Source organism: Meleagris gallopavo, chromosome 1 (assembly GCF_000146605.3).
Source record: "Meleagris gallopavo isolate NT-WF06-2002-E0010 breed Aviagen turkey brand Nicholas breeding stock chromosome 1, Turkey_5.1, whole genome shotgun sequence".
NCBI classification, from domain to species: domain Eukaryota; kingdom Metazoa; phylum Chordata; class Aves; order Galliformes; family Phasianidae; genus Meleagris; species Meleagris gallopavo.
Window position 1 is genome coordinate 74,805,359 of NC_015011.2, and position 24,087 is coordinate 74,829,445.

Genomic DNA, 24,087 nt, shown 5'->3' on the forward strand with positions numbered 1-24,087 from the left:
TCATCTATGCCCAGCTCCTGCAGTAGTGGGACTGCAGGGGAGTGTCTGTGTTTTGAAGCCTACAAAAGCCAGAACGTTTGAAAATCTGTAAGATATTTTTAAAAATCCTCATTTTTACTTGCCCATTCTAATTTCCATAGTTTTTGAGTGCTTACAACTACTGTCTGATACTAAATTTTTGACTGGTAGTTTACCTGGATTTTGTATTAGTCGTAGTACTGGTAAAGACAACAGTGGTAGTGCTATTTAGAACCACTGTATGACCGACTGAGTTTTCTCTTTTAAGAGCAATACTGTATGAATGTAGCTTTCAGGATGAGCAAGATAAAAAGACACACACATTTTAATTGTTCTCAAAGAATAAACAAATAAGCAGTACTAACTAACTTTAATTACTCTCATAAATCTTCAGCACAATGAACTGTGTTTTAATAATGTTATTTTGCATAACCCCAACCACTTCAAAAAAACAGAAAGCGAGTAATAAATTGACAACCATTAACAATTATTGGATTTGAACTTTGTGTTAACCAGAATACTTGTACTCTCAATGTCCCAGTCAAACTCTTATTTGAATAAATTATAGTCCAACTTTAAAATTGTGTCTGCAGCTGAAAACAAGCTCCACATTAGATTTAATGTTTTAGAGTACTAATTGTGGTATAGCAACATTTTATATTGCTGGGATGCTCAGTAGATACATATCAAAACCAAGGAAGGATGAAAATGACAATATACATAATATTATATAAGCAAGATAAGCCACAGTTTGGTCTAGTGGATTGTCTTGAGATTGAAATGGGAAGACAGTCAACATATTAGTCTGGATAGTCAGGTTTTAGCCAAATACCATTACTTAGAGATGGCCAAATTATTCTACTTACTCTTAGAAACATTTCACAGAATGTACCATCAGCCTCAGGGCAGAGAGTACATTAGAGAACTAAGAATAAAACAGTTATCACTGTTCCTTACCAAGTCAGGCTCACAGATCTCTGATCCACTGTCGCATGACCAGGATGCTGCTACTTCCCCTTTCTTTTTTTACTGTTGGTTTCAACAGCACGAACAAAAGGGCCCAAGATAGTTAGGATGGTAGGTTATATTAGATTTGACCTCAGCTCTGCTCCATGTGACATCTTTACTGTACTATTGTTGCATATTCATAAAGAATAAAGAAGTGTAACCACATTAGAGCCGTCTAGTTACAACTTTTCATTCTGGAAATATAGCCCAACAAGCTCTCTCTGGTTGCAGCTTAAACTAAGGGCCTGAATAGAGTTTCCAACTGTGTTCCTGGTTCCAGACATGGCCCCTGATACTGTAGTCTGAGGAACTGGAATCATAAGGAGAAGAAGCTGCTAGTAATCATTCATTCTCTGTGAAAAATGATTTCATTTTCTAGCTCTGTGAACTTCTGGTAAATACCAAATGTTATCAGAGGGAAAGAATAAAAAGGTGTCTACATAACGGGTGGGAAAATGGGATCTCACCTTGACAAGCTTGTTCATTGTCAACAGATTGGTAACCAGCCTTGCAAGAGCATCGTCCAGTGGCCACCATCCACTCTCCTTCTCCATTGCAGTGCAACCGAACACCTGAAGACCCAGTTGTGCTTGCTTCTTCAGCATTTGCTACACACGTCCCTGGTGACTCCACCAGTGAGGTCTTTTCTCCTCCAGCAAAAGTTTCAGGGAAGGAGGCAAATCCTTTCACCACAGCCGGACACTTGTAGAAAAAGACTTGGACTGCCACAAGGGACATACAGGCTCCTGAGTCCTGGAAGGCCAGGTAGAAGCCATGCTTTGTGAGTGGTCCAAAGCTACGTACTTTAACGTTCATCCTTACCACCTTCCCAGTTCTGTCCACCTGGGAAAAGCTTTCATCAGCTGCAATAGTATCCACTTTGGTCCAGGGGCCTTCATGCCACTCTGGCAGTTCCTGAGAGGCTATGTCGACATTTGACTGGTGGTAGTAGAGTGTGAAAGTCTCTTTGCAAGTAGAGGCCACAGTACGCATGCTGGCACAGTCTCTCACTGAGAAATGTAGGCGGACATGGACTCGGTGGGCACCACGTCGCTCTATGAAGTGAGTACGCAACCAGTTATTTTGACCTGGTTCATCCATGTTACAAACTTGAAAGGTTCGGATCTGGCGCTCCTTATCATCCCGGACACTTACTTCTTCCCACTATAAAGAGAAAAAGAAGAAACGATATACAAAATTTAAAAAGGAATTTGGCGTTCAACTATGCCAGAAATACTGGACAGGACTTCTCCCTTTTCTTTCTTCTTTCCCTGTTTATGGTAGGATTTGAACCTGCTGCTGTCATGCAAAACAACACACTACACAGGACTGAGTATGACCTGGTAAAGAAGAGCTGTTTAAGCACATAGGAAAGAATTGTTTTGAAACATAACTCATGTAAAATTGTCATGTGGCATTGAGAGTCTTAAAGTCAGAGAGTCACATCTTTCCCCACTACTTCCCTGTCTCTACATACATGCATAACACAAACAAGACAGAGAAACGAGATCACTGTGGAGAAAACGTTAATGCATCAGTCTCTCCTACCCAATTTCATCAGTTGGTCTGAGCAGAAGGTTGAATAGAGACCTATTAAGTATTTTAGAAGCAGAAAGAAAGGCAGTAGTATCATACCCAGTATCATCTTCTTTTAGTAATCTTGTTTGAACAAAATATGTTCAAGTTCTTCCTAAGTACATGAAACCATAAAACAAGTCTTGTTTATTCCAGTCTCCCTTTCTTCATCAGCTGCATGCACACCTTCCCAGCAGAGATGATGTCATGAAAAGGGCAAAGGAAATGCTTACCCCATCAGGAGGGTGAGAAGTCCAGCCAATCTCTGAGGTTTCTCCAGTTGTATCCAGAAGTATTTCTGTTTATATTAAAAAAGATTAAATAAAAAAGTATGTTGTGCTTTCCAAGTCAGTCTAGAATCTTATCTGTCCCTCACAAATTGTCTTTGACAATTAAAATCAAAGAAGTCATCTCTTGTAGAGAGCTTCTACACACCCAGAATATACATTCATATTTTGAGATTAAATACAATAGCTTACCTCTATATTAGGAAATAAAGCATGCCCAACACAGAAGCATGAGGCACGTGATCATGCCTATTCTACGGTTACTAGGTTGTTTGGAAATATTCTGGCCACAAAAAATCTCTACCAGGCAAAGTGTAAGCAGAGTCACATTATTGAATAGTTATTGTAATGAGCAGTACAGGTGAGAACACCCTCCTTTTCGAAAGGAAATAGCAGAACAGAAAGATTAATTGCATGAACTTATGCCAGGCTTTCCATAGGACCATGGTTGTGCGTACATAAACATGGACTAAGCCAAAACACGTTGGTTTCCAGCTCTGGAATAAAATTTCTGTGGTGGGAGTTTAGGACAATAACTGAATCTGTAGTGTATTCACTTTGTTCTGGAACAGAGCATTAGGCTGCAAGTCCAGCTTCATCAGAAGCTCAGTATTAAACAGTCTCTTGCATTATTTGCTCAAGAGTAGAGTATATGCAAAATTTCACAAGCCTAACTTATTCCCTGAAATAGTCTGAATTTCCATTGAATATGAATCTACCACTGGAGACAGGTACTAGATTTCACTGTTCTTGGAGATGGTATTCTCTGTTCAGGTACAAAACAATACAGAACAGATTGTAACAGTGCAAGCTATATATTTAGTACTCTCTAGCAGTTTATATCAGGTCTGTAAATACCCTGGGAAATACTTTTATGCAAGCATGTGTAATTTTCTGTGTACACTTATAGTGGGACATGGAAGGAAAAAAAAGATTCAGTCAAATAGATATTGACATGTATTGATATACACTGTACAAGTCAACAGTTTTTTTTTCCCCTAAGTTCTGGAAAGTTACTCCGTTTTCCTTCACTTACTTAAAGTTCAAATTTTCTGTCTTTCTATTTTGTGTAAAAGAAAAAAAGAAACAGAAAATACTGGAAAAGAGTATTTTCCAGTACTCTGCAACATCCAGTTTATTTACACACGGTATTTATTAATTATCTCATAAGTGTTTTTTAAGGACATGATTACCCCATCTTTTATGCAGGCTTCTATTTTCAGATTATGGATTGCAAGTTTCACTATTTGTGATCCTTGGGATCTGGTCCACATTAGTCACAGAATGGTTGGGGTTGGAAGAGACTTAGAAGTTCACAACAACTTCTCAGGGCAACCTGTTTCAGAGCCTCACAAACCTCATAGTGAATAATTCCATCCTAATATCTAATCTAAATCTACCCTCCTTTAGTTTAAAGCTATTACTCCTTGACTTATCACTGCGTTCCAGAATAATGCGTTTTTTCCCTGCCTTTCTTGTTGGCCCCCTTTTAACTACTGTCAGCTCATGTTGAACTTACCAACCAATACCCCTTTTCTTTTAAACCAATACCCAAGTTCTTTTAATCAGAGTTGCCTTCAGTCTATTCTCCATCCATCCTGTATTTGAGCTTGGGATTGCCCCAGCCCAGGTATATCACCTTGCACTTGGCCTTGTTGAACTTAATAAGGTTCACAGCTCAAGACTGACAAGGTTCCTCTGGATGGTATCCCCCTTCCAGCATGACAACTGCAACACACAGCTTGGCGTCAGCAGTAATCTTGCTGAGGGTACACTCAATCCCACAGTCCATGTCACCAGCAAAGATGTTAAATAGCACTAATCCCAATATTGATCCCCGAGGAACACCACTAGTCGCAGGTCTACACTGGAACATCAAGCTATTGATAGCAACCCTTTCAGTTTGACCATCCAGACAATTCCTTACCCACAAAGTCGTCCATCTGCCAAATCTATGCCTATTCAATTTGTAGACAAAGATACTGTGTAGAACAGTGACAAGTGCTTTGCACAAGTCAAGGTAGATGGTGTCAGTTGCTTGTCCTTCATCCACCATCCATCACTACTGTAACCTTGTTGTAGAAGGTCACCAAATTTGTCAGATATTATTTGCTTTTAGTAAAGCTGTGGTGGTTGTTACCAATCACCTCTTTGTTTTCCATATGCCTTAGTACAGTTTCCAGGAGGATCTGCTCCATGATCTTACCAGGAACAGAGGAGAGATCAGATCAATGGTTTGTATTCCCCCAGGCCTTGAATCTGCTTTCTTCCAGTGAGTGATTCTTACTTCTCCCAGTCTCTGCCTCTGTATTCAATGTGTTGGGAAATGTGGCTATAGCACTTGCCAGTGAGGGCTGAGGCAAAAAAGACAACAAGTACCTCAGCCTTCTCCATATCTCAAATCATCAAGCCACCCATTTCCTTCAAAGAAAGGCTTACATGGGCCATTAGACCAGGTTTCTCTCAAAGCAAGTCTCATGGTTCAAGCAGCTGAAGCCCAGACTGTAGCATCAGTTCTGCAACCATTTGTTGATTCGCTAAATTCAGCTGCCTGTTTTAATATTCCTTTTCTCTGACCAGGAAGACTGATGAAAGAACTACCCACGCTCCAGAGTCCCTTAACTGCAGTCCTAATGGCTGTGTAATCCTTTATGATATTCTTCAGACTGCTCCTAGCTGTATCACCAATGCCCACATGAAAAAACAGCAGTGGATAATAGTAGGTGTATGAAGCATTTCTCAGTTACAACCCCAATACGAGTTTCCAGTAATAAAAACACTTCTCTAGATAGTGCATCAAGTTGGTAAATGAGTGCCTCAATATCTCTAAAGAAAGTTGCCTACCACTATCACCTGTTGCCTTTTCTTAGTTGTACTGGTCAACCTAGGAGTGGACTGGACTGGATTAGTCACCTCCAGCAGATGTGCAATGGCATCTCAAGCTTCAGGGGAAGTATCTTCTTCCTGCTAGCCCCTGCTGTTCTAAGCTTCCATCCCTCCATGTTATTGGCTCCCCTGCCGGCTGTGTGCCAGTGGAGGAATTTTTTGATTGTTTGGCCATGAAATGTGGGTCCACCGCAGAATGCATTTGGCACAGGCTATCTATCTCCTTCTTAGATTCCCTAGTGTCATGCAGCCTCCTCACCACCTCCTGGTGCAAGCACTTGCTTGCAGGATATTCTCTACTTTGGCACACCCACACCTTTTGCAGGTGTAATCAGCTACCTGGCTCAGGAGAAAGATCTAGGTACTTTCTGCAATCTGAGGACTGCATTGTACTGAAGTAAATGGTGCAGATCTTCCACCCAGAGCTGTATTCTTTGCTCTCAGACAAGTGCCCACCGTTCTGCCTTGAGTGTTAGATCGGATGAGTGTCCTTGAGCAGTGCAGATGCTTTTGGAACAGCCCTAGCTGCTGAGTTATATGTACTGTGAGTCTTCCCCCTTGGCTAACGGAATGGCTCTCCTTCAACAAGGGAGAAATCAGCAGAAAACATCAACTGTCAGTGTTTATCCAGACCTCAGATTTCAGCAAGTCCTAGAATTTATGTTTCCTACATGAATTATTTCTTAGGATTTTCTGAGGAGCAACTGCAGTTCCCAGCTTCAAAAGCAGTGTAAAACATCCCAGCTGGCCTGCCAGAAATGGAAAAAGCAACTGCTTACTGCTAAGCCAGACCTCACTACAGTTACCTAATAGGCCTCATGAAGTGCTATGCAGTTTATTACTCAAGCTAAGATAGCACATTTGAGGAGAAAATATCTGAGAAATACCTATGCCTTCTTGAGGCATAGTCCCTGGCCAGGCTGTCCCAAGAGGAGGACTTCACATTCCCCAATGAACACTACTGACTGAACTGCACATTCTGAGGGGCTGCATGTCATGTCAATCCTTCACCACTGGATTCCCAAGTATGACTTTGACATGCTGAAATAACATGAGGTCATTTTTAAACAAAGAATATATATATATTTTTTCCTAATCATTTCTGAGTCCATCTGTTTTACCAAAGTGTAATGCAACTATGCCGTGGAAAATCTGGGAGAAAACAAAAGAAAAAAAGATTAGCGTAGGGAAAGATAGATAAAAAGTAAGAAAAGTCAGGAAAAGAAAGAAGACTGAAAATACCTGCTCAGTAACTTGAGTTCTGCCATGACTAGTGGGAAGCATATTTTCCAGATGGCTTCTCATTAGTAAGCAAGGTATATTTTATCAAGCACATGCATATTCCACAAACAGACAGAGGCTGCCTGAAGCACATAACTGTACATCTCACAGAAAATATTTTGTTAGGGGGCATTAAAAAAAAGAAAGTGCACAAAAGTTCTTTTGTGATTCCTCTTCTAGTACTGGTTGTATGCCTCAAATCAATTCCCCAGCCTCACTGGCTGCACACACTCATAAATCTAACAAGTTGTTTAATTCTGAGAACAACTGACACAGTACAGTTCATGTTTACATGGCTAAAAACCCTGCACCCACAAAACCATATGATTGTATCCAGTCTGTCCACTAGGGTTTAGGAGAAGACTAGGTGGCATGGGCCAAGCCCATGACAAGGGACTGTTACAATATTTTAACAGAATAGATGACTACATGCCAGTGTACAGGTGTAAGCTTTCGCAATTATCTGTTCAGTTGAATTTATTGGTCTGGAAAAAAAAAACAAACAAAGAAACAAACAAAAAAAATTGGCTTGCACCATTTCTATCTCATTCAAAACCAAGGGTCTTGCAATCAGCAAATCACTCCCAGGACCAGGACAGTCCATGATATTAGAGACACTTAACTAGGTAACCTCAGAGCACCAAAGTAATGCTATTCCACTCTGGATTAAAATTGAGGAATAACCAGCATATTTGAGTAATCTGGAGTTTTTTTTAAACACAAGAGATGATCAAAATTCTCCCTTGACTCCTGCTTTAATCTTACTATTTCTACCAAGTATGAGATTCCAGTTTCTTATGGAGACTGTTATTTTAGTTTAAAGAAAATAAAAACAGCTGAGGAAAGATTCTCCTACATTTCTCTTCCCTAAATTAAGAAAAAAATATGATCTTTAATACAACAAACAGATTCACTGTACTCTTCCTAAAGGAAGCTCAAAATAAACTACATATGCATTTCAGTGTTTTCTGCTCTTACAGGCCAGAAAGGGTAAAAAAATCTCAAAGATTAGTACTGGCAGCAGCCTATTCTTAAAACACAAACCAATCTCTTCATTTGCATTGTATTATGATGTCAATATCAAGATCAATTTGGCAGAGACTAAAATTCACTACTACAGATGACAGTAGGCATATTAATGATCTTCTAGGTTATTCAGTGCTTTCAGCAAGACACTGAAATATACTGCCTCCATTATAGGCAAAATACTGCCCTGGTGCAAAAAGATGACAGTTCATCCAAGGATGATCGACTCTGGGACAACATCCTTGAAGGCAGAGGTGGCCTAATAGCTTTCTGGACTGAAACACACTTGTCCTCAGCATTTGAATAGTAGAGTGGTGCAAGGAGGAGTTATACAACCCAAGTTTAGGCCAATCCATAGCCAGAGATTAAATCTGATTTTAAGAAGACAGAGAAACAATCCCTTTACCTGTGGTTTTAGAAGGTGGTGCTAAGAATGATCAAACCATGGAATCACAGAATGAAACAAGATGAAACAGAGGTGTACAAGTCATATTGTGCAGTATCCCTCTCAAGACAAGGCTAGATTACAGTAGATTGCTCTAGGCCTCATCCAGTTGAATTCTGAGTATTTCCAAGTTTACATTGGTAGATAAAGCAAAGGGTTCTAAGGTAAAATATAGCCTTCAGGAAATTTGCTTTGCTGTGCCACTGAATGCCTAAGCAGCACAGCCCTCTGGATTCACATACTTCTTGAAAATAACTGAAATATTACTGGGCATTTTCTTCTTTTCATGACCATGTCTAAACATGAACAATGGGAAAGACTGTGAATACTCTGAGAGTTCCGGAAAGAGAAACCATTTTCTGGTCTTGTCTAAAAACATGTTGTTAGGTTCTGCTTAATCCAGTTATCTGTCAGAAGCAAGTCTGATCCAGCTCAGTGTGCCCAAGTTTTACACAACGGTTGAACATTCCCCGGGTCCAACCAATATTGAGGTTGAGTGTGAATTCTTAATAGGCATACACACAACATACACACAAACATGTAGGCATTACACACATATATATGTCTAGCCAAGAAGATCAGCACAGACAGAAACACTCACCAGTCATGACAGCACCACCAATGGCCTCATCCTGCTCACCTTTCTGGTTGGTCAGGATGCAGGTCTGTTAGTGGGAAATATATATACGTATTTATATATTGTACGGATCCCTGAAATAATTGTCCTCAAACATTGACCTTCCAGTAACTGACCTCTAGGTACATGTTTTGTCCATTTGTTGGCACCTAAGTGTATGAGCACCCAAAACTTGCATCCCCACTCCAGCTGCTGCTATTCAGACACTCTTGCTCACTGATAAACACACATACAAATACAAAATAAATGCACAGGCACACCCACTGTGGATTCCTCCAGTTGTTTGGCTACAACAAACCCAGGCAGTGCTACAGGCTTGGGGCAGAGTAGCTGGAAGACTGTATGGAAGAAGTGGTGTTGGTTGGCACTCAGCTAAACGTGAGCCAGCGGTGTGCCCAGATAGACAGGAAGGCCAATGGCATCCTGGCATGTATCAGAAATAGTGTAGCCAGCAGGAGCAGGGAAGTGATTGTCTCCCTCTACTCAGCTCTGGTGAGGCTGCAACCTCAAGTATTATGTTGAATTTAGAGCCTCTTGCAAGAAGAAAGACAGAGACCCTGGAGCATGTCCAGAGAAGGCCAATGAAGCTGGTGAGGGATTTGGAGCACAAATCTTATGAGCAGCAACTGAGGGAACTGAAATTGTTTAGTCAGGAGAAGAGAAGGCTTGGGGAAACTTTCAAAGAAGGTTGTAGTGAGGTTGGGGTCAGCCTCTTCTCCTATGTAAGTGGTGATAGGACTAGAAGGAATGGCCTCAAGTAGAGGTTCATGTTGGATATTAGGAAAAATCTATTCTCCAAAAGAGTGGTCAGACACTGGAACAGGCTGTACAGAGAGGTGGTTAAGTCACTGTCCCTGGAGGTATTCAAAAAAAATTTAGATGTTGTACTAAGAAACATGGTATTCTGGAGAGATATTGGTGGTAGGTGAACAGTTGAACTGGATGATCTTGGAAGTCTTTTCTAACCTTGGTGATTCTATGACAAAAAGATAATTTCACTTTTTTTTTCCCATTCAAGTAAACTGATATCCATTACAACCTTCCTTTGTATACAATACAAGTAAATGCTATTTCATAGAATGGTTTAGCTTGAAAGGGACATCTGGGAGCCATCTTGCCCAACTCTCTCCTCAAGCAGGTTGCACAGATCTATGTTAGTATAACCGTTTATATTTCCAGGGAAGGGGACCAAACAGCTTTTCCAAGTAACATATTATTTTGCTCAGTTACTGCTAAAGAGATGTTTCCTGATGTTCAGACAGAACCTATCATGTTTCAGTTTGTGCCCACTATCTCCAGTCTTGTCACCTAACGCAAATGAAAAAAGCCTGTCCTCTTTGCATCTCAGGTGCTTACATTTATAAGATCTTCCTGAGCCTTCTCTAAGGTAAAAACTCCCAACTCCATGTCTTGTGTTTTCAACTCATTCAGCAAAAAGCCCAGATCTGTGTTAGTCTTCATTTAGTCACCAGTGTTCTTACAGAAGCCCTTTTTGTTATCTCTGACACCCTTGGCCAGAATCAATTCTGCTAAGGCTTTAGCTTTCTTAACTTTCTCCCTTGATGACATCTCTATACTCCTTCTAGGTTACCCATTTTTTCTTCTACTCTCTGCAGACTTTCTTCATGTGCTTGAGCTTGGTCAGGAGTTCCTTGTTCATATCCATGCTGGTCTCCTAGTGTTTCTGCCCAATCTCTTATTCATTGGAATGGACTGCTTTTGAGCTTGGAGGAGGTGATCCTTGAATATTAACTAGCTTTCTTGGGCTCTTCCTCCCCCCAGGTCCCTATTCAACAGGGTTCTTTCAAGAAGTTCTTTGAAGAGATCAAAGTCTACAGTCCTAAGATCCAGAGTTGTGAGCTTGATTTTCACTGTTCCGCATGCCCTCAGGATTCTGGACTCCTCCATCTCATGATAATTGCAGACAAAGCTGCTTTTGATCTTCACACTTCCTTTTTGGCAAATATGAGCCTAACACCTTTCCTTATTGATTCCTGCCACTTCCAGGAAGAAACTCCTGCAGCCTCCCAGATTGCTTGTCTTGTTGTGTTGTCCCTCCAACAAATATCTGGGTGTTTGAAGTTCTCTATGAGGATCAGAGCCTCATGAGTTATCTGTCTGTTGAGGGCTTCACTTACTTTTCTTCCTGGTCAGATAGCTTGCAGCAAAACAAACAAACAAACAAAAAAAAACAACTATGCTGGTCTTCCTTTTAATCCTAACCTTTAACTGGCTCCTCATCCATCCCCAGGCAGTGTTCTGAGCACTCCAGCTTTTTTCTCACACAAAGAGCAACAGCCAGTACTTGTCTTCCCAGCCTATCCTTCCTGGAGAGACTGTATCCCTCCATTGCAGTGTTCCAGTCACAGGAAACACATCACCATTTCTTTGCAATTCCAACAAGTTCATAGCCATGCAACACATATCTCTAATTCATCTTGTTAATTCAAGATAATATGTGCATTACTACACAGACAATTAACAGAGACACCCCAGTGTGCTGTGTTCCAAGAAAAGGTTGGGGGGGATTTCTCCATAACAATGCCTATTAGGAATTTCCTTGCCTACGAGCAAGTGCAGAAGGTGGCATTGCTTACACCCTATCTTGTTGATTTTGTGACACCTCTATCACATCACCCTATGCCTTTTATTTTCTGATAGTGACTTCTTCACAGGGCTGCTGCTTGCTCTCTCTTCTATATTGTTCCTAGTATAAAGCCCTCCATACGAGGTTAGCCATCCACTTGTCAAAAACTTTTTGCCTTGCTTTGTGAGGTGGATTTCATCTCTCTCAAGCATTTTTATTCAGAAGATTACCCTTGAAAAGTTTTCCTCCACTTCAATATTAACTGATTTTAGCAATCACTAAGCTGCTTTAAACGACCCAAGATGTCAGACAGTATGTAGAGAAGGTAGGGTAAGAATTAAATAAGAATACTATACTTGAACTCTCAGACTTTTGCGTCCATATTTCCCTTTTGCTAAGGAGGCACATTAATACAAGAAGTTACCAAAGCAGCAGTATTATCCTCTCTTATCTTGAACTTCTAGAAGACATTTAGAAAGACTGTCCAATCTTTCAGCAATCTGTATCATTCGTTGTAAAATAAATGCAGTCACTCACATGCAGAATACATCACTTCTTTGGTACTGCAAAATGAACTCTACTTGTGTTTACAGTTGTAAGCATTTATAAATCAAAACAAAACCAATATTTCACAGAAAATTAAATTGTCAGCCCTAATAAGAGCTATTTAATTAACGAGTTATGATTCACTATCCAATATTTTGACTGCAGCTCATCAACCATTTTTAAACTCTGTGTTTCCTAGCTTTTATGATTGGGAAGGTTAATTTACCAGAAATATTAAATGGCAAACTGTAAAGAGAAATACCAAGCATATACGAGTAGCTACTCACAGATATAATATTTCTGTGTGTTTTTATTTCAGGATTTTTCAAAAACAAGGAAAAACAATGTCTACATTTTTAACATCTGGTATGAAGTTAGAAAAATAATGATCCCAAAGTTAAAATCTCAGAAACTCTTGAAAAGCCACAGACATTATAAAGCACAATCTTAATGAGAAACACTGTGCAATCTTATGTCACCGTATAAAGTTGAAAAAGTTTACAAATGTCTTTGGTTTCCAAAGCAGTTTTATCTCATACTTGCCATTCAAATTGTTTTTTACTCTACAAATCATGTCTGGAAAATTTTGGATATATATTTTCCATTCTAGAATTGTATCAAATTAATTCAGCCTAATGACTTTTTTTTAGACATAAAAATTTTCCACTGACAACAGCAAACAATATTTTAAAGTGCACACAAGAACTTGTTTAGTTGTGAGGAGTTTAAAGTTCAAATAGGTACCGTAAAAGGGTACCACATTCATTATATTTGAAAAGCATTCTGCATAAATAGTAATAGCACTCTTAAGAACGTATAGAAGGCTGGTTTGAATATTTTGTCTATTTTTCTATTCCACTCTCCAGCTTCTCCTTCTATTCCTTAACTACTTGTATTAAGTTTTTAGCAATATTGTTTTTCCACTGATAGAAAATTTTAAAGTTTTGTTTGAGAAGAAAATGTCTAAGAAAATCTTGAAAGAAATATTGTCTTGATTGATTTTACCCATTAAGTCAATTCTCTTCTGCTGGTGTTGAGATGTATTTCACAATGATAGAAACCTCAGAGTTGGAAGAGCTTTTTAAAGGCCACCTAGTCCGAATCCTCAACAAGGAACAGGGACATCCGCAGCTAGATCAGGTTGCCCAGGACCTAGTCCAGCCTCACCTTGAAAGTCTCCAGGGACAAGACACCCACAGAATCTCAAAGTAACCTGCTCCAATACCTCACACTATTGCTGTAAAAGATTTTTTCCTTTATCTATATGGTAACTGTTGAGTCATGGCCTGAACTACTGATTGAGCACCTGGGGAAAGGACCTGGTCAGCCCTGGGAGCACAGGTGAAGGCAATTCACTTGTGCAACTGGAAGGGTTGGAGCCTGGCTGCACTTCTCTTAGACCCCATTTAAAGGCTGGCTGCCACTAGGGAAGGGTCTCTTTCTGGAGATTCCTCCTTGGTGGAGTTTTCTTCTGTGAGCCTGGATCTTTAGAGATGGGTGAACAGTCCTTTTTACCTTCCCTTATAACACCATTCTATTCTATTAGTCCCTTTGTCATTACACTTCTTGTATCACCATTCTATCACATTAATCTTTCTGATTGTTACAGTATCTAACTTAAATCTACCCTCTTTGAGCTTGAAACCGTTTCCCCTTGTTCTATCACAACAACCCTACTAAAGAGTCTGTTCCCTTCTTTTCTGTAGATTCCCTTTAAATACTGAAAGGCCACTATCAGGTCACCTCAGAGCCTCCTCTTCTTCAGACTGAACAGCCTTAACTCTCTCAGTCTGTCCTCATAAGAGAGATGTTCCTTGAATCATTTTCTGGACGTACTCCAACAGCTCTATGCCTCCCCTGTATTGAGGACTCCACATCTGAACAGAGTACTCCAGGTGAAGTCTCATCAGTGCAGAGCAGAGGGGCAGGATCACCTATCTTAACCTGCTGACCATAATTCTTTTGATGCAGCCCAGGATATAGGTGGCTTTCTGGGCTGTGAGGGCACACTGCTGGCTCATGTCCAGCTTGTCATCCACCAATACCCCCAAGTCTTTTTTGGCAGGGCTGTACACAGTCATTTCATCCTCTAGCTTGTATGGTAGTGGATGTTGCCTCAATCCAGGTTTAAAACCTTGCATTGTGATATTCAGTAAATCCAGAGTTTTACCTGGGCCCACTGCTCAAGCTTGTCTAGGATCCTCTAGATGGCAGCCTGTCCTTCTAGTGTGCTGACTGCACTCTACAGCTTGCTGTTATCTGCGGACTTGCTGAGGCTGCATCTGATCTCACTGTCAATGTCATTAATGAAGATATTAGAGTATCAGTCTCAGCACTAACCTCTGGGTTAAACTCATCACCAGTCTCCATGCAGTCAGTGAGCCATTGATCACCACTCTCTGGATTCAATCCTGCAGCCAGTTCTTTGTCTATTGAACAGTCCACTCATCAAATCCATATCTTTTCAATTTGGAGAGCAGGATGTCGTAAGGTACTGTCAAAGGCCTTACTGACATCCAGATAGATGACATCAGTGGCTTTTCCCTTGTCCTTTGGTGCAGTTACACTATCATAAAAGGCCATTAGGTTGATCAAGCAGGATTTGCCCTGGATGAAGCCACGCTAGTTCTCTCACATCACCTCACTGTCTTCCACATGCTTTAGCATAACTTCCAGGAGGATCTCTCCATGATTTCTCCCAATAAATGTGAGACTGACATGTTGATAGTTCCTGGGATCATCCTTTTTAACCATCTTAAAAATTGATGTGATGTTGTCTTTTTTTCCAGTCACCAAGAACATTGGTGCTTTAGAGTATTTTAGACACTAAAATATTTTAGTAAGATTTCTTGAAGACCAAAGTGAATATTCTTTATATTTCTCAACTTAAATCTCTAGTCTGAAGTTTCAAGTTTCTACTACATATGACCATAAGTTAACAGAATGTCTATGGCCGTCATTTCTTTCTTATGGATAACTGTAATAAACCAATGGTGTTTTTTTACATGGTAATCATCATTTACTTTCCTTCCACTAATACGTAATTGTTATTTGCCTTTTGACCACAACAGAAATACATGTGTGATTCAAATTAGTTTTGGAGTGTGATCCCAGGATGACATAATACTATCACAATGTAAGATTCTGCCTTCCCTGACTGAGCTGAGGATTGTACTTCAGCTTATGGACAGCTGCACTTCTTAACTGTCCTATTCTATCTGTGAAGTTGTATCACACAGTATTTTCTAAAGTCTGTAATGATTGAAAGATTACAGGAGAGATTCTAAAAATGTTCTTGCAGGTATCACTGAGTTACTTCATGTTTAGACATTTTTCCTGCCTTCTGCATCTCAGTTCCCTCTACCAGTTACACAAGCATATAACAACACTTACTGTACTTTTAAAAATAATGTAAAAAATCAGTAACAAACAGTTCCAAATATTTAAGGATTTGTTATATTGTTATTTCCTCTCCGAACTTCCCCCTTGTTCCTCTCTGCTTCTATTAAGTGAAGGAATAATTTAGCAAGATTTTCTCTTCACTGTAAGAAAAAACAACAACAACAACAACAACAACAATTTTTCTATCCATTCTTCACTGGCTGTTTCTTAGATCACTACTGCTCTACTTTCTGTCCCTCCAGGTCTTTCCTTCCCTGTCTCCCTTTGATTCCTCTCCTTTTTCGGAAGCTTTCATGTGTGAGAGAGATGAGCATTCATCACAATGTAGTGCAGTTCAGTGAGCACATGCAGCTGCAAGGATACTTCTTGAAACAAATAGGATTTTTTCAAAAATACCTCTGACTTTCTACATCTTGCTCCCATAGCTGCCATCTTATATACTGTTCTCACAATCCTCCATCCTATCATTTATTCTTTCTTCTCCTCTTTTCTTAGTTTTTTTCCTCCCATTCCTGACTTTTCTGCTTTCTCATTACTCTTTTCTCCTTTTGTCTCCTTTTCTGCTGGCTTAACACAGGCTACCTCTTCTTAATGCAAGGCATTCTCTCCCTGTCTATTTTTTGAGACAAATAGTTCAGATGGAGGGGCAAAAATTCCTGATTTCAGCCTTCCGGATGTTGCCCTGTTGTTGTGGCTTTGTGATTTTATTATTTTTTTGTTGTCAGTATTTCACATCATAACATCATGTAAAGCACTGGGTATTAAAGAGTTAATGTTCCAGTTCCGTGGACCACTGTTTCTGGGTGCTTGGTTCTCAGAGGGGGAGGGAAGGGGCTGCATTCCCCAGAGGACTTTGCACCCAGAGGAAGGGAGGTGGAGCTCCTGGCAGCTCAGGAGCCTCTCTTTCTTTGTTCGCTGCAGAGGAGCACATGCCACCTTGCTGCTTTTTGCCTGCAGCTTTAGAGTAAGGTCTTCGGTTTGGACACTCTCTCATTTTGTTTGATTTGTTGGCCTCGATTCCAATTGAATTGTGTTCTATTGTGTTATCTTACATTCTGATATCATGTTTAGTAAATTAACATTCCTCAGATCATTGCCACTGCTGTTTTTAGACCCATTAACTATCTCCCTGCCCTTCCCCTTTTCCCCTCTCCTGGAGTACGGGTCTGTGGGTCCTCTGTCTCATTAGTCACAGGACCAGGCCAGACCAACCTATGAACTACTGACACTTTTTTTTTTTCTTTCCTTCTTTTCCAGGCCTGTGGGCCTGCTGTTCCCATCATGGACACAATTCCATGACATCTGTAGAACAGTACAAAGCTTTAGAGACTACTTCACTAACATGCTGCAAGAACAGGAACACGAGAACCAAATACATGCAAAGCATGAACAATCAGCTTATTCCTGGGGCAAGTAAGTTTATTATTTGAGACCCTCACTTCCGAGGTAGCCAGTAGTCTCACTAATGAATATTTCTAGTTTTTCATGAGTGTTGTCCTCTCTAGATACAATATTGCCCTTTCCTCTAGAATCAATATGAATAAATATTTTTTTATATCTCAGGAGTTACTGACCAGCCATCATAATCAAGAAAGACATTTGTTTAATGATCATCTTTACTAGAACAAGCATCCTGAAGACACTTTTTTCCTCTAAAGACAATTCTCTTAAGAATTATATGAAATCGATTCTTACCTTCTAGCGAAGTGACTAGATGAAAGAAGCAGACCATCCAGAGCCAATCCATTCCTGACACTCTTCTTGCACTGATGTCAGCATTAGAATCCATGAAGATTCTCTGTAGACTCCAACATATCCAATAAACACACACCACTCACTTGAATTGTTCAGAGGTTGCTTGGAGTGTTTTGGTACCTTTGAGTGTTTTGGAACCAGCCCATAAACCGTTGACATCAAGTCAAAGCAGAAACCTTCACACTGAAATACTGGTTAAGGAAAGACAGAAGTTAAGTCACAATAATACAGACTTGACACTTATACACTTACTGTATAACTTACTACTGAGCTACAGGTAAGAGAGTAGCAAAGACCCAGTATGTACCATATTCCCATGCCTCCCACCCATCACCCTTCATTCTCAATTATTTTGTATGCTGCCAATAAACACAGATTCTGAGACATTCATGGCATCAGCAAGAGTCTTGCTACAGTACTGAAGATGGACAGCATTTTTTCCCTATAAATGTGACATTAGTCAGGAAGCAAGCACAATGATTTTTAGATCAAACAGCAACCCTGCACTACAAATCCAAATTTATTATATAAGTAAAAGACAGGTAAACAAAAAAAACCAACACTATGACAACGCTGATATTAAGTACCTAACATCAAGACTGCTCTCACAGTATGGGAAAGCATGGAGGCTAATCCAAGACTGCGTTACATCAATCCAGTACAATAATTTTACTAAGGAAAGTGTTTCTGGCCCTATCTGCCCAATTCTTCATCCGCCAGAGAAGTATCATGGTAGCATGCAGGTTGCATGCGAAGAACAGTGTGTTTTGTTTTTTTAGGTGCTCTTTGTGCAGAATGCTGAAAACAGGGAAGATAGGGAAGCATGGCTAAGGAGATAAAGAGAAAAATATATATAAAGCAATATAAATAGGAAATGGGCTAGTAGCTCAGATGAAATAGGGGAGGGAAGGGTTGTAATTAAAAAGGGTAGGCTCAGTGAAATTATCTGAAAACTCTGCAAAGGGGAGATTGAACAGTTTTCAAGTGGAAGAGAAGCAGCAGCCTGGAAAGTATGAGATCAGGCAGTGGAGTGGAATTTGATTTGCTTTGTTAAAGATGAACAGAAATTACCATATGAAATGGAATAGTTCTCTCCTGCATTACTCCTACTGAGATTTCAAAATACCAAACCAAAAGCATCCTCAACATCAGAAAAAAGATGTATGAAACTAAAGGGAAGAAAAAACTTTGATTCAAGGAAGTTATTTACGAAGAAAAGAAAATCAGTTACACACAACTGAGTAAAAGTGAAGATTATAAAAGCAGATGGAGGTAATGTAGGTGCTATGTATTAGTTTAAGAATCTTGTAAATACCACAGAAGAAAAATATCACAAGATAAAACTAAAAAGGAGAAAATTTCAGGCAGAATGATCAGAAAACCCTCCTAGTGTCATCTGAAATCTGTGAAGAAACTCTAATTCCTATGTGGTGTTAGAGAGCGGCCTTCCTTTATTCCTCAAGATGCACACCAGGCAACTTGAGGAGCAAGTGCACCCTCTGAGTTCAGGTTCTAGGTTTCAACAGTTAAGGCATATGTATGCAGTACATTGGAGTACATAATTCACTTTTTCAAGGTCTCACAGATACGTGATAATGTCCCTTTCGGCATGCTGAATGGTATTGAAGGTGGTCGAGTGCCCACCTACTTCTTCCCCTTTTTTCACCATCAGCTTAGTCACTGAAACCTCTGACTTGCTTTCCTCCACTTTTCCCCAGTATGAAAGATTTCCACAGCTTAGTAGGCCCCAGCCAATTTTTGAAAAACAATGTATGTGGAACCTAAGGAAAATGTCCTCACGCGTTTTCAGGTAAAAGACAGAAGTATTCTATTGTGACTCCAATACTTCTTGTGAGACAAAATCACTGAGGCAGAAGATAAAAGTATTCTGTAATGTTCCCAGTGCAAAATTATTGAGGAAAAACAAGGCTGTTCACTCACAAAAGTTGAAATGAAATGTTTCATAATTATCACTTATGGATTCCTTTCACTAAGCAAATATATTGGTTCTTAAACTGATATACTAATACCTATTGCTAAACAAACCAACCTGTATCACTAGCATATCGCAGTGTCTTCCAGAAAAAGGGTTGAAGACTATTTCTTGAGCCACTGGAAACAAGACTGCCTGTCTGACTGCTCTAAGTGCAAATATTAATACTCAGCTTCTGCCTTCCAGCTAATCTCTAATATTCTAATACCCAAAAGGCCTTTTTCAGGCCAGATAAATTTTAAGATATAGGGACTTTTAAACATTCATTTTGAAAACAGATTAATGCAGAAATAAAAATCAAAAATTGAAGAAACATCTTTTCATTTCCATCAGTGGGATGGAAGCAGTCCACTGTTCAAGCTATTTCAGTTACAGAACTTCTGAATGACAAAGCAGGAAACAGAACATAAGTTTACTCTGGGTACAGGTATTTAATCCTAGTTGTGAAATTACTGTGCAATATGTAAAGAGCAAATCAGATTGCTACTGCAAAACAACTAAACAAGTCTTCTACCAAGAGGCCACAGAAATAATTCTGTCCCCGAAGTAACTTTTTGTTTCTCCTTTCCTCCCTACTTGTGCATCTATCCCTCTTTCAACACCTCTCCAATTTACTCTACTAGGTCCTGTGTCCTGTAAATGTTAGACTCTTTATAATGCACCATATGACTTCTGTCTGGACTATACTCAAAAGTTATTTTTCCCCAAAATTAATTGTGGCTAAAGCAAAAAGCTAGATTTAGTTTAGCAGTTAAAAAGGTAAATCTGTCAGATTTTTGGATTCTGCCTCTTCTACAGCCTGATGAAAAAATGGTTATACCACAATGAAAGGAAAAGGAGAATATCAACAAAGCACATAGAGGAGTTGGAGAGGAGTTCTGGCCTCCCTGAATTACTGACTGCCATGCCCGTACACTGCTAACTACTGCTGTGCCTTCCCTCCCAGCACTTGATGTGTGCAGAATTTGACTATGCTCAAAGACACTCATCTAAAATTCTTCAGTTCCCCTACTGTTCCTTCCTTACACCAAACTACTTAAACAGAAACCTCAAACCATCTCAACTTTTACATTGCCCACTTCTGCTGTGCATACAAGTCCCTTTCTCTGACTTTATCAGGTTACTACTTCTTCCAAAACTGCTTTCAGATTACCTGTCCTTGCTATAGAAGCCACTATCCTCTCCTCCAAATCTAATGTTTGCATACAACTTCCCCACACAGGATACTTAAAAAAACTTTCTCAAATCTAAGAACTTTTCCAGATCACCTTGTTTTGTCCCACTGAAAGAATGCTGCTGCTTCTCTTTTTTTTTGTTTTGTTTTGTTTTTTTTGTTAACTGACTCCTCTAGGTCTGTACATGAGTATAGCTTCCCTATAATATACTTAACTCAACAAATGCCCCTCATATTTATTATACTTCTTCCTCATACAAAGCATCTATATGCAAAATAAATGCACAACATCTGAGCTAGTATAATCTTTCCTCCTTTTTCACATTTTGCACTGTGACTTCTAAATGTGTATTATGCCTCTGTGGAGATAGATGAGCACAACCTATAGGAAGTGAATAAACTACTTAATCAATTAATTTATACTGATTCATCATGCTTAGGAGTTAATACTTCTTCCCATTCGTGTTAAATGGGAAATCACAATAGTGTCATACATCAAATCAAAGGCCTTTCACCCCCCCAGTTTTCTTCTTTTACACAGAGATACCCTTGCAAATATGGTCATGAACCTTACTAGGATAAAGCTTATCCGCTCAGCTTACAGTGCTGTTGCTATAAGCTGTCACTCAATGTCTGCAGCACATCGTACATGACATAATACTGCCTACCTTCTTCCTTTAAGCATAATTACATTAACTATTACTCACAGAAATCTTTCTATAAATCAAACAGGAAGTGAACAAGGGTAGAATAGCACATAATTTACCACTAAGAGTTTTAAAATCATGAAGTTAATGTGAGAAATGTTTAACTGTGTAAAAAAGAAGAACTATGGACCGCTAAACTCCTCCTGGTAAGTCATGCAGCCTAAAGATATCAGAGGAATTGTCCGTGCATGCAGTCTTTCAACCTCTCCCATACTCAGAACTGGCACCTTTTTAGCTAACCACAGTATTTTCCTTTAAATTTCTCTTCTCGTTTACCTAGCTATGTGTCACAGCTTTAGATGTCACCCCAGTTTATCTTCCTTACCACAAATTCTTTGCCTTTGCCCTGAGTTTCTTTCGACTCTTCCCATTCCTTTCCATTACATTTCTGCTATGCTTATCAAAAGGTTAGTATCCATTTTGTTATTATTGCAATTAAAAAAAAAAAACAGTAGTCAGACTTTTAAAATTAAAGATACAAATTAAAGATCCTTTCTTTGCTTGCTAGGTACTTGAATTAAATGTGTAGTAAGAACCACAAAATGTACGTTATAGCTCCTGCATAAGTTCTCTTGGCACCTCCCAGGTTCTGACTTGACAGTTTTTATAATGATTCATAAGCGTCTCATACTAATCACGAGTTTTCAAAGAAACACTGTTAATTACACTCAAGTTTCTAACACTAACACCTGGATACAAAACCTCAGATTTATTCTATTAAACACATTATAGAATGTATACATAACCAATCACTTATCTGATATAAACTTTCCTAAAAATAATAGGAACTGGAATGGCACAGAGGTTATTTTAGTTGAATTTTCATACCGTAAGAGATTGCAGAAAGAAGAGAGAACAGCAAAATAAGTATGATTCTACTGTGCTCTTATAATCAGTTTTACTCTAATGTTTCTCAGGAAACTTCCCGTAGCATGAACAGACCTTTGCAGTGCATTTCTATAATATGTGGACATACCATCTATCTTCCAGTTTCAGTTGTTAGCTTTTACAGGTATTCTTTTATCTGTGTAAAAGAAGGATATACAGTTTTGAAGAGACAAAAAATAGATAATTTTCAGCTTCTCAGGAATAGAATAAAACCTTTTTTGTAGCAGTATGTAAAAGATTTTCTTTCCAAAATCCTAAGCAAAGAATTATAGGTATAGGAGATTTGACTTTGGGTATCCCTGAAAGTGATTATATCAAAAACTTCTAGGTGAAAAAAATCGGTAGTAGTTCAAATTCTTTGGAAAAAAAAAAAAAAAAAAAAATCAGCGTTTCTTTCTCTTGTACAACTGACAGAAAATAATTTTAAGTAAATTCTTCAGGTTTCACAATAATTTTAAAGAAGTGACACCTACAATTTCAACAAACTTGAAAAAATTCAAAGAAAAAGATACATACAATTTTGTCAGAAGTAAAAAAAAAGACATGGAAAATGAGATAAAAGAGGTTTGTAAACAAGGTATCCTTGCTTGGAAGTTGGGCAGATGCTTACAAATTCCCCTCCACTTGATGTATTTATACATTGACCCAATAAAGCTTCAGATATGAAGGTCGATTGACAACCTGAATTTACGAACTTGGACTTACTACACAGGCTTAATAGGCTAATTAATATTAACTTCTTTGCCCCAAGTGATGTAAAGTTGGAGTTCATTATACAGGTGATGTATGATACACAGGGGAGTCACATACAAGGGGGAACATGTATTAGGCAAATCAGCAACTCTGTAACCTCTGAGTACTTCAGCTGGTAGGAGGAGGGATAATGCGGTCAGGAAGAAAGGATAAAAAGGCTGCATCCTCTGATGGTTTGAGAGACCATATGGGCATATGCCCCCAGCAGACTCTCCCTGTATGCAAATAAAGAAAGCTAAAGTCTCTTTCTGGGATAAGGATAATTGAGCAAGCCTATTTGAGAAAAAAAAAAAATCCGAACAAGAATAAACCTTTATCACGAACAGTACTAAAGCAAAGGATGTCTGACTTGAAGAATATGTCCCTAAAATTGTGTTCTCATCCTTTCATTAATTCTGATCTGTCTCCTTTGCATCTGAAATTAATGTTCTTGTATATATCAAGCTCTGATTCCTAGTGGATGGAAAAATAACAAAGATGCCAGCCACAGCTTTAGTAAGGGCAAGAAGAACAATGTCACAAATCAGACTAATAACCTTGACACTTTCTGCCCTGTCTGAGAGATCATCTGCAAATCTGCATAGACAAACTAAGCACAGAACTGCAAAAGGGCCTTAAGGGCACTGTCATGATGCTGGAAAAGAAATCAAGGCCCTGAAGGGTTGGGTGAGGGGAAGATAGTGGTCGTATGAAAGTAAGACATGGATAATAAAAGCTTAGAATACTAAGAAAAAGGGGTATTTTATCTTAATGCTCTTTCCAATTCTCAGTTAAGAATATTCCCAAGCATGCCACATAAAGCTATATATAAACCAAGATCTATGCACGAATATTTAAAATATATGCTGGAGGGAAAAAGCAAACCGACAGAGAATGTTTTTCTTTACTCAAATTAACCTTTGTGGACAAAAGTTTTCATTAGTAAAGATTAATATTATTATTATTTTTTTAATCTACAGTAAATAATTTTAAAAAGCATTTATTTTTTTCACCTCTGATTTCACTATATGAGGGCTTTACAGCAAGGATATTTGGCATAGGTAGAAAATGCACACTGTTCATTTTCACAGTAATCAAATGTATGTTGTCCATTAGCATCATCATCACTGATAGCAGTTA

General features: G+C 39.1%; 1 protein-coding gene across 2 annotated transcripts in view; it reads right to left on the reverse strand.

The window, feature by feature from the left end:
- The window catches only part of LOC104909217 (ephrin type-B receptor 5), a 43,717-nt gene extending 26,057 nt beyond the window's left edge, over positions 1-17,660 (reverse strand). Inside the window, exons 1-4 of one of the 2 annotated variants that reach the window (XM_010717471.3) lie at positions 17,394-17,482; positions 9,128-9,191; positions 2,835-2,899; positions 1,494-2,190 (exon numbers count right to left, since the gene is read on the reverse strand). In XM_010717471.3, the coding sequence (XP_010715773.1) occupies positions 1,494-2,190; positions 2,835-2,899; positions 9,128-9,134 (769 nt within the window). In that variant the 5' untranslated portion in view covers positions 9,135-9,191; positions 17,394-17,482. Of the gene's footprint in view, positions 1-1,493; positions 2,191-2,834; positions 2,900-9,127; positions 9,192-17,393 lie in introns of both variants that reach the window. The other variant, XM_010717465.3, reaches the window with a different exon arrangement.
- Positions 17,661-24,087: the final 6,427 nt, after the last annotated feature.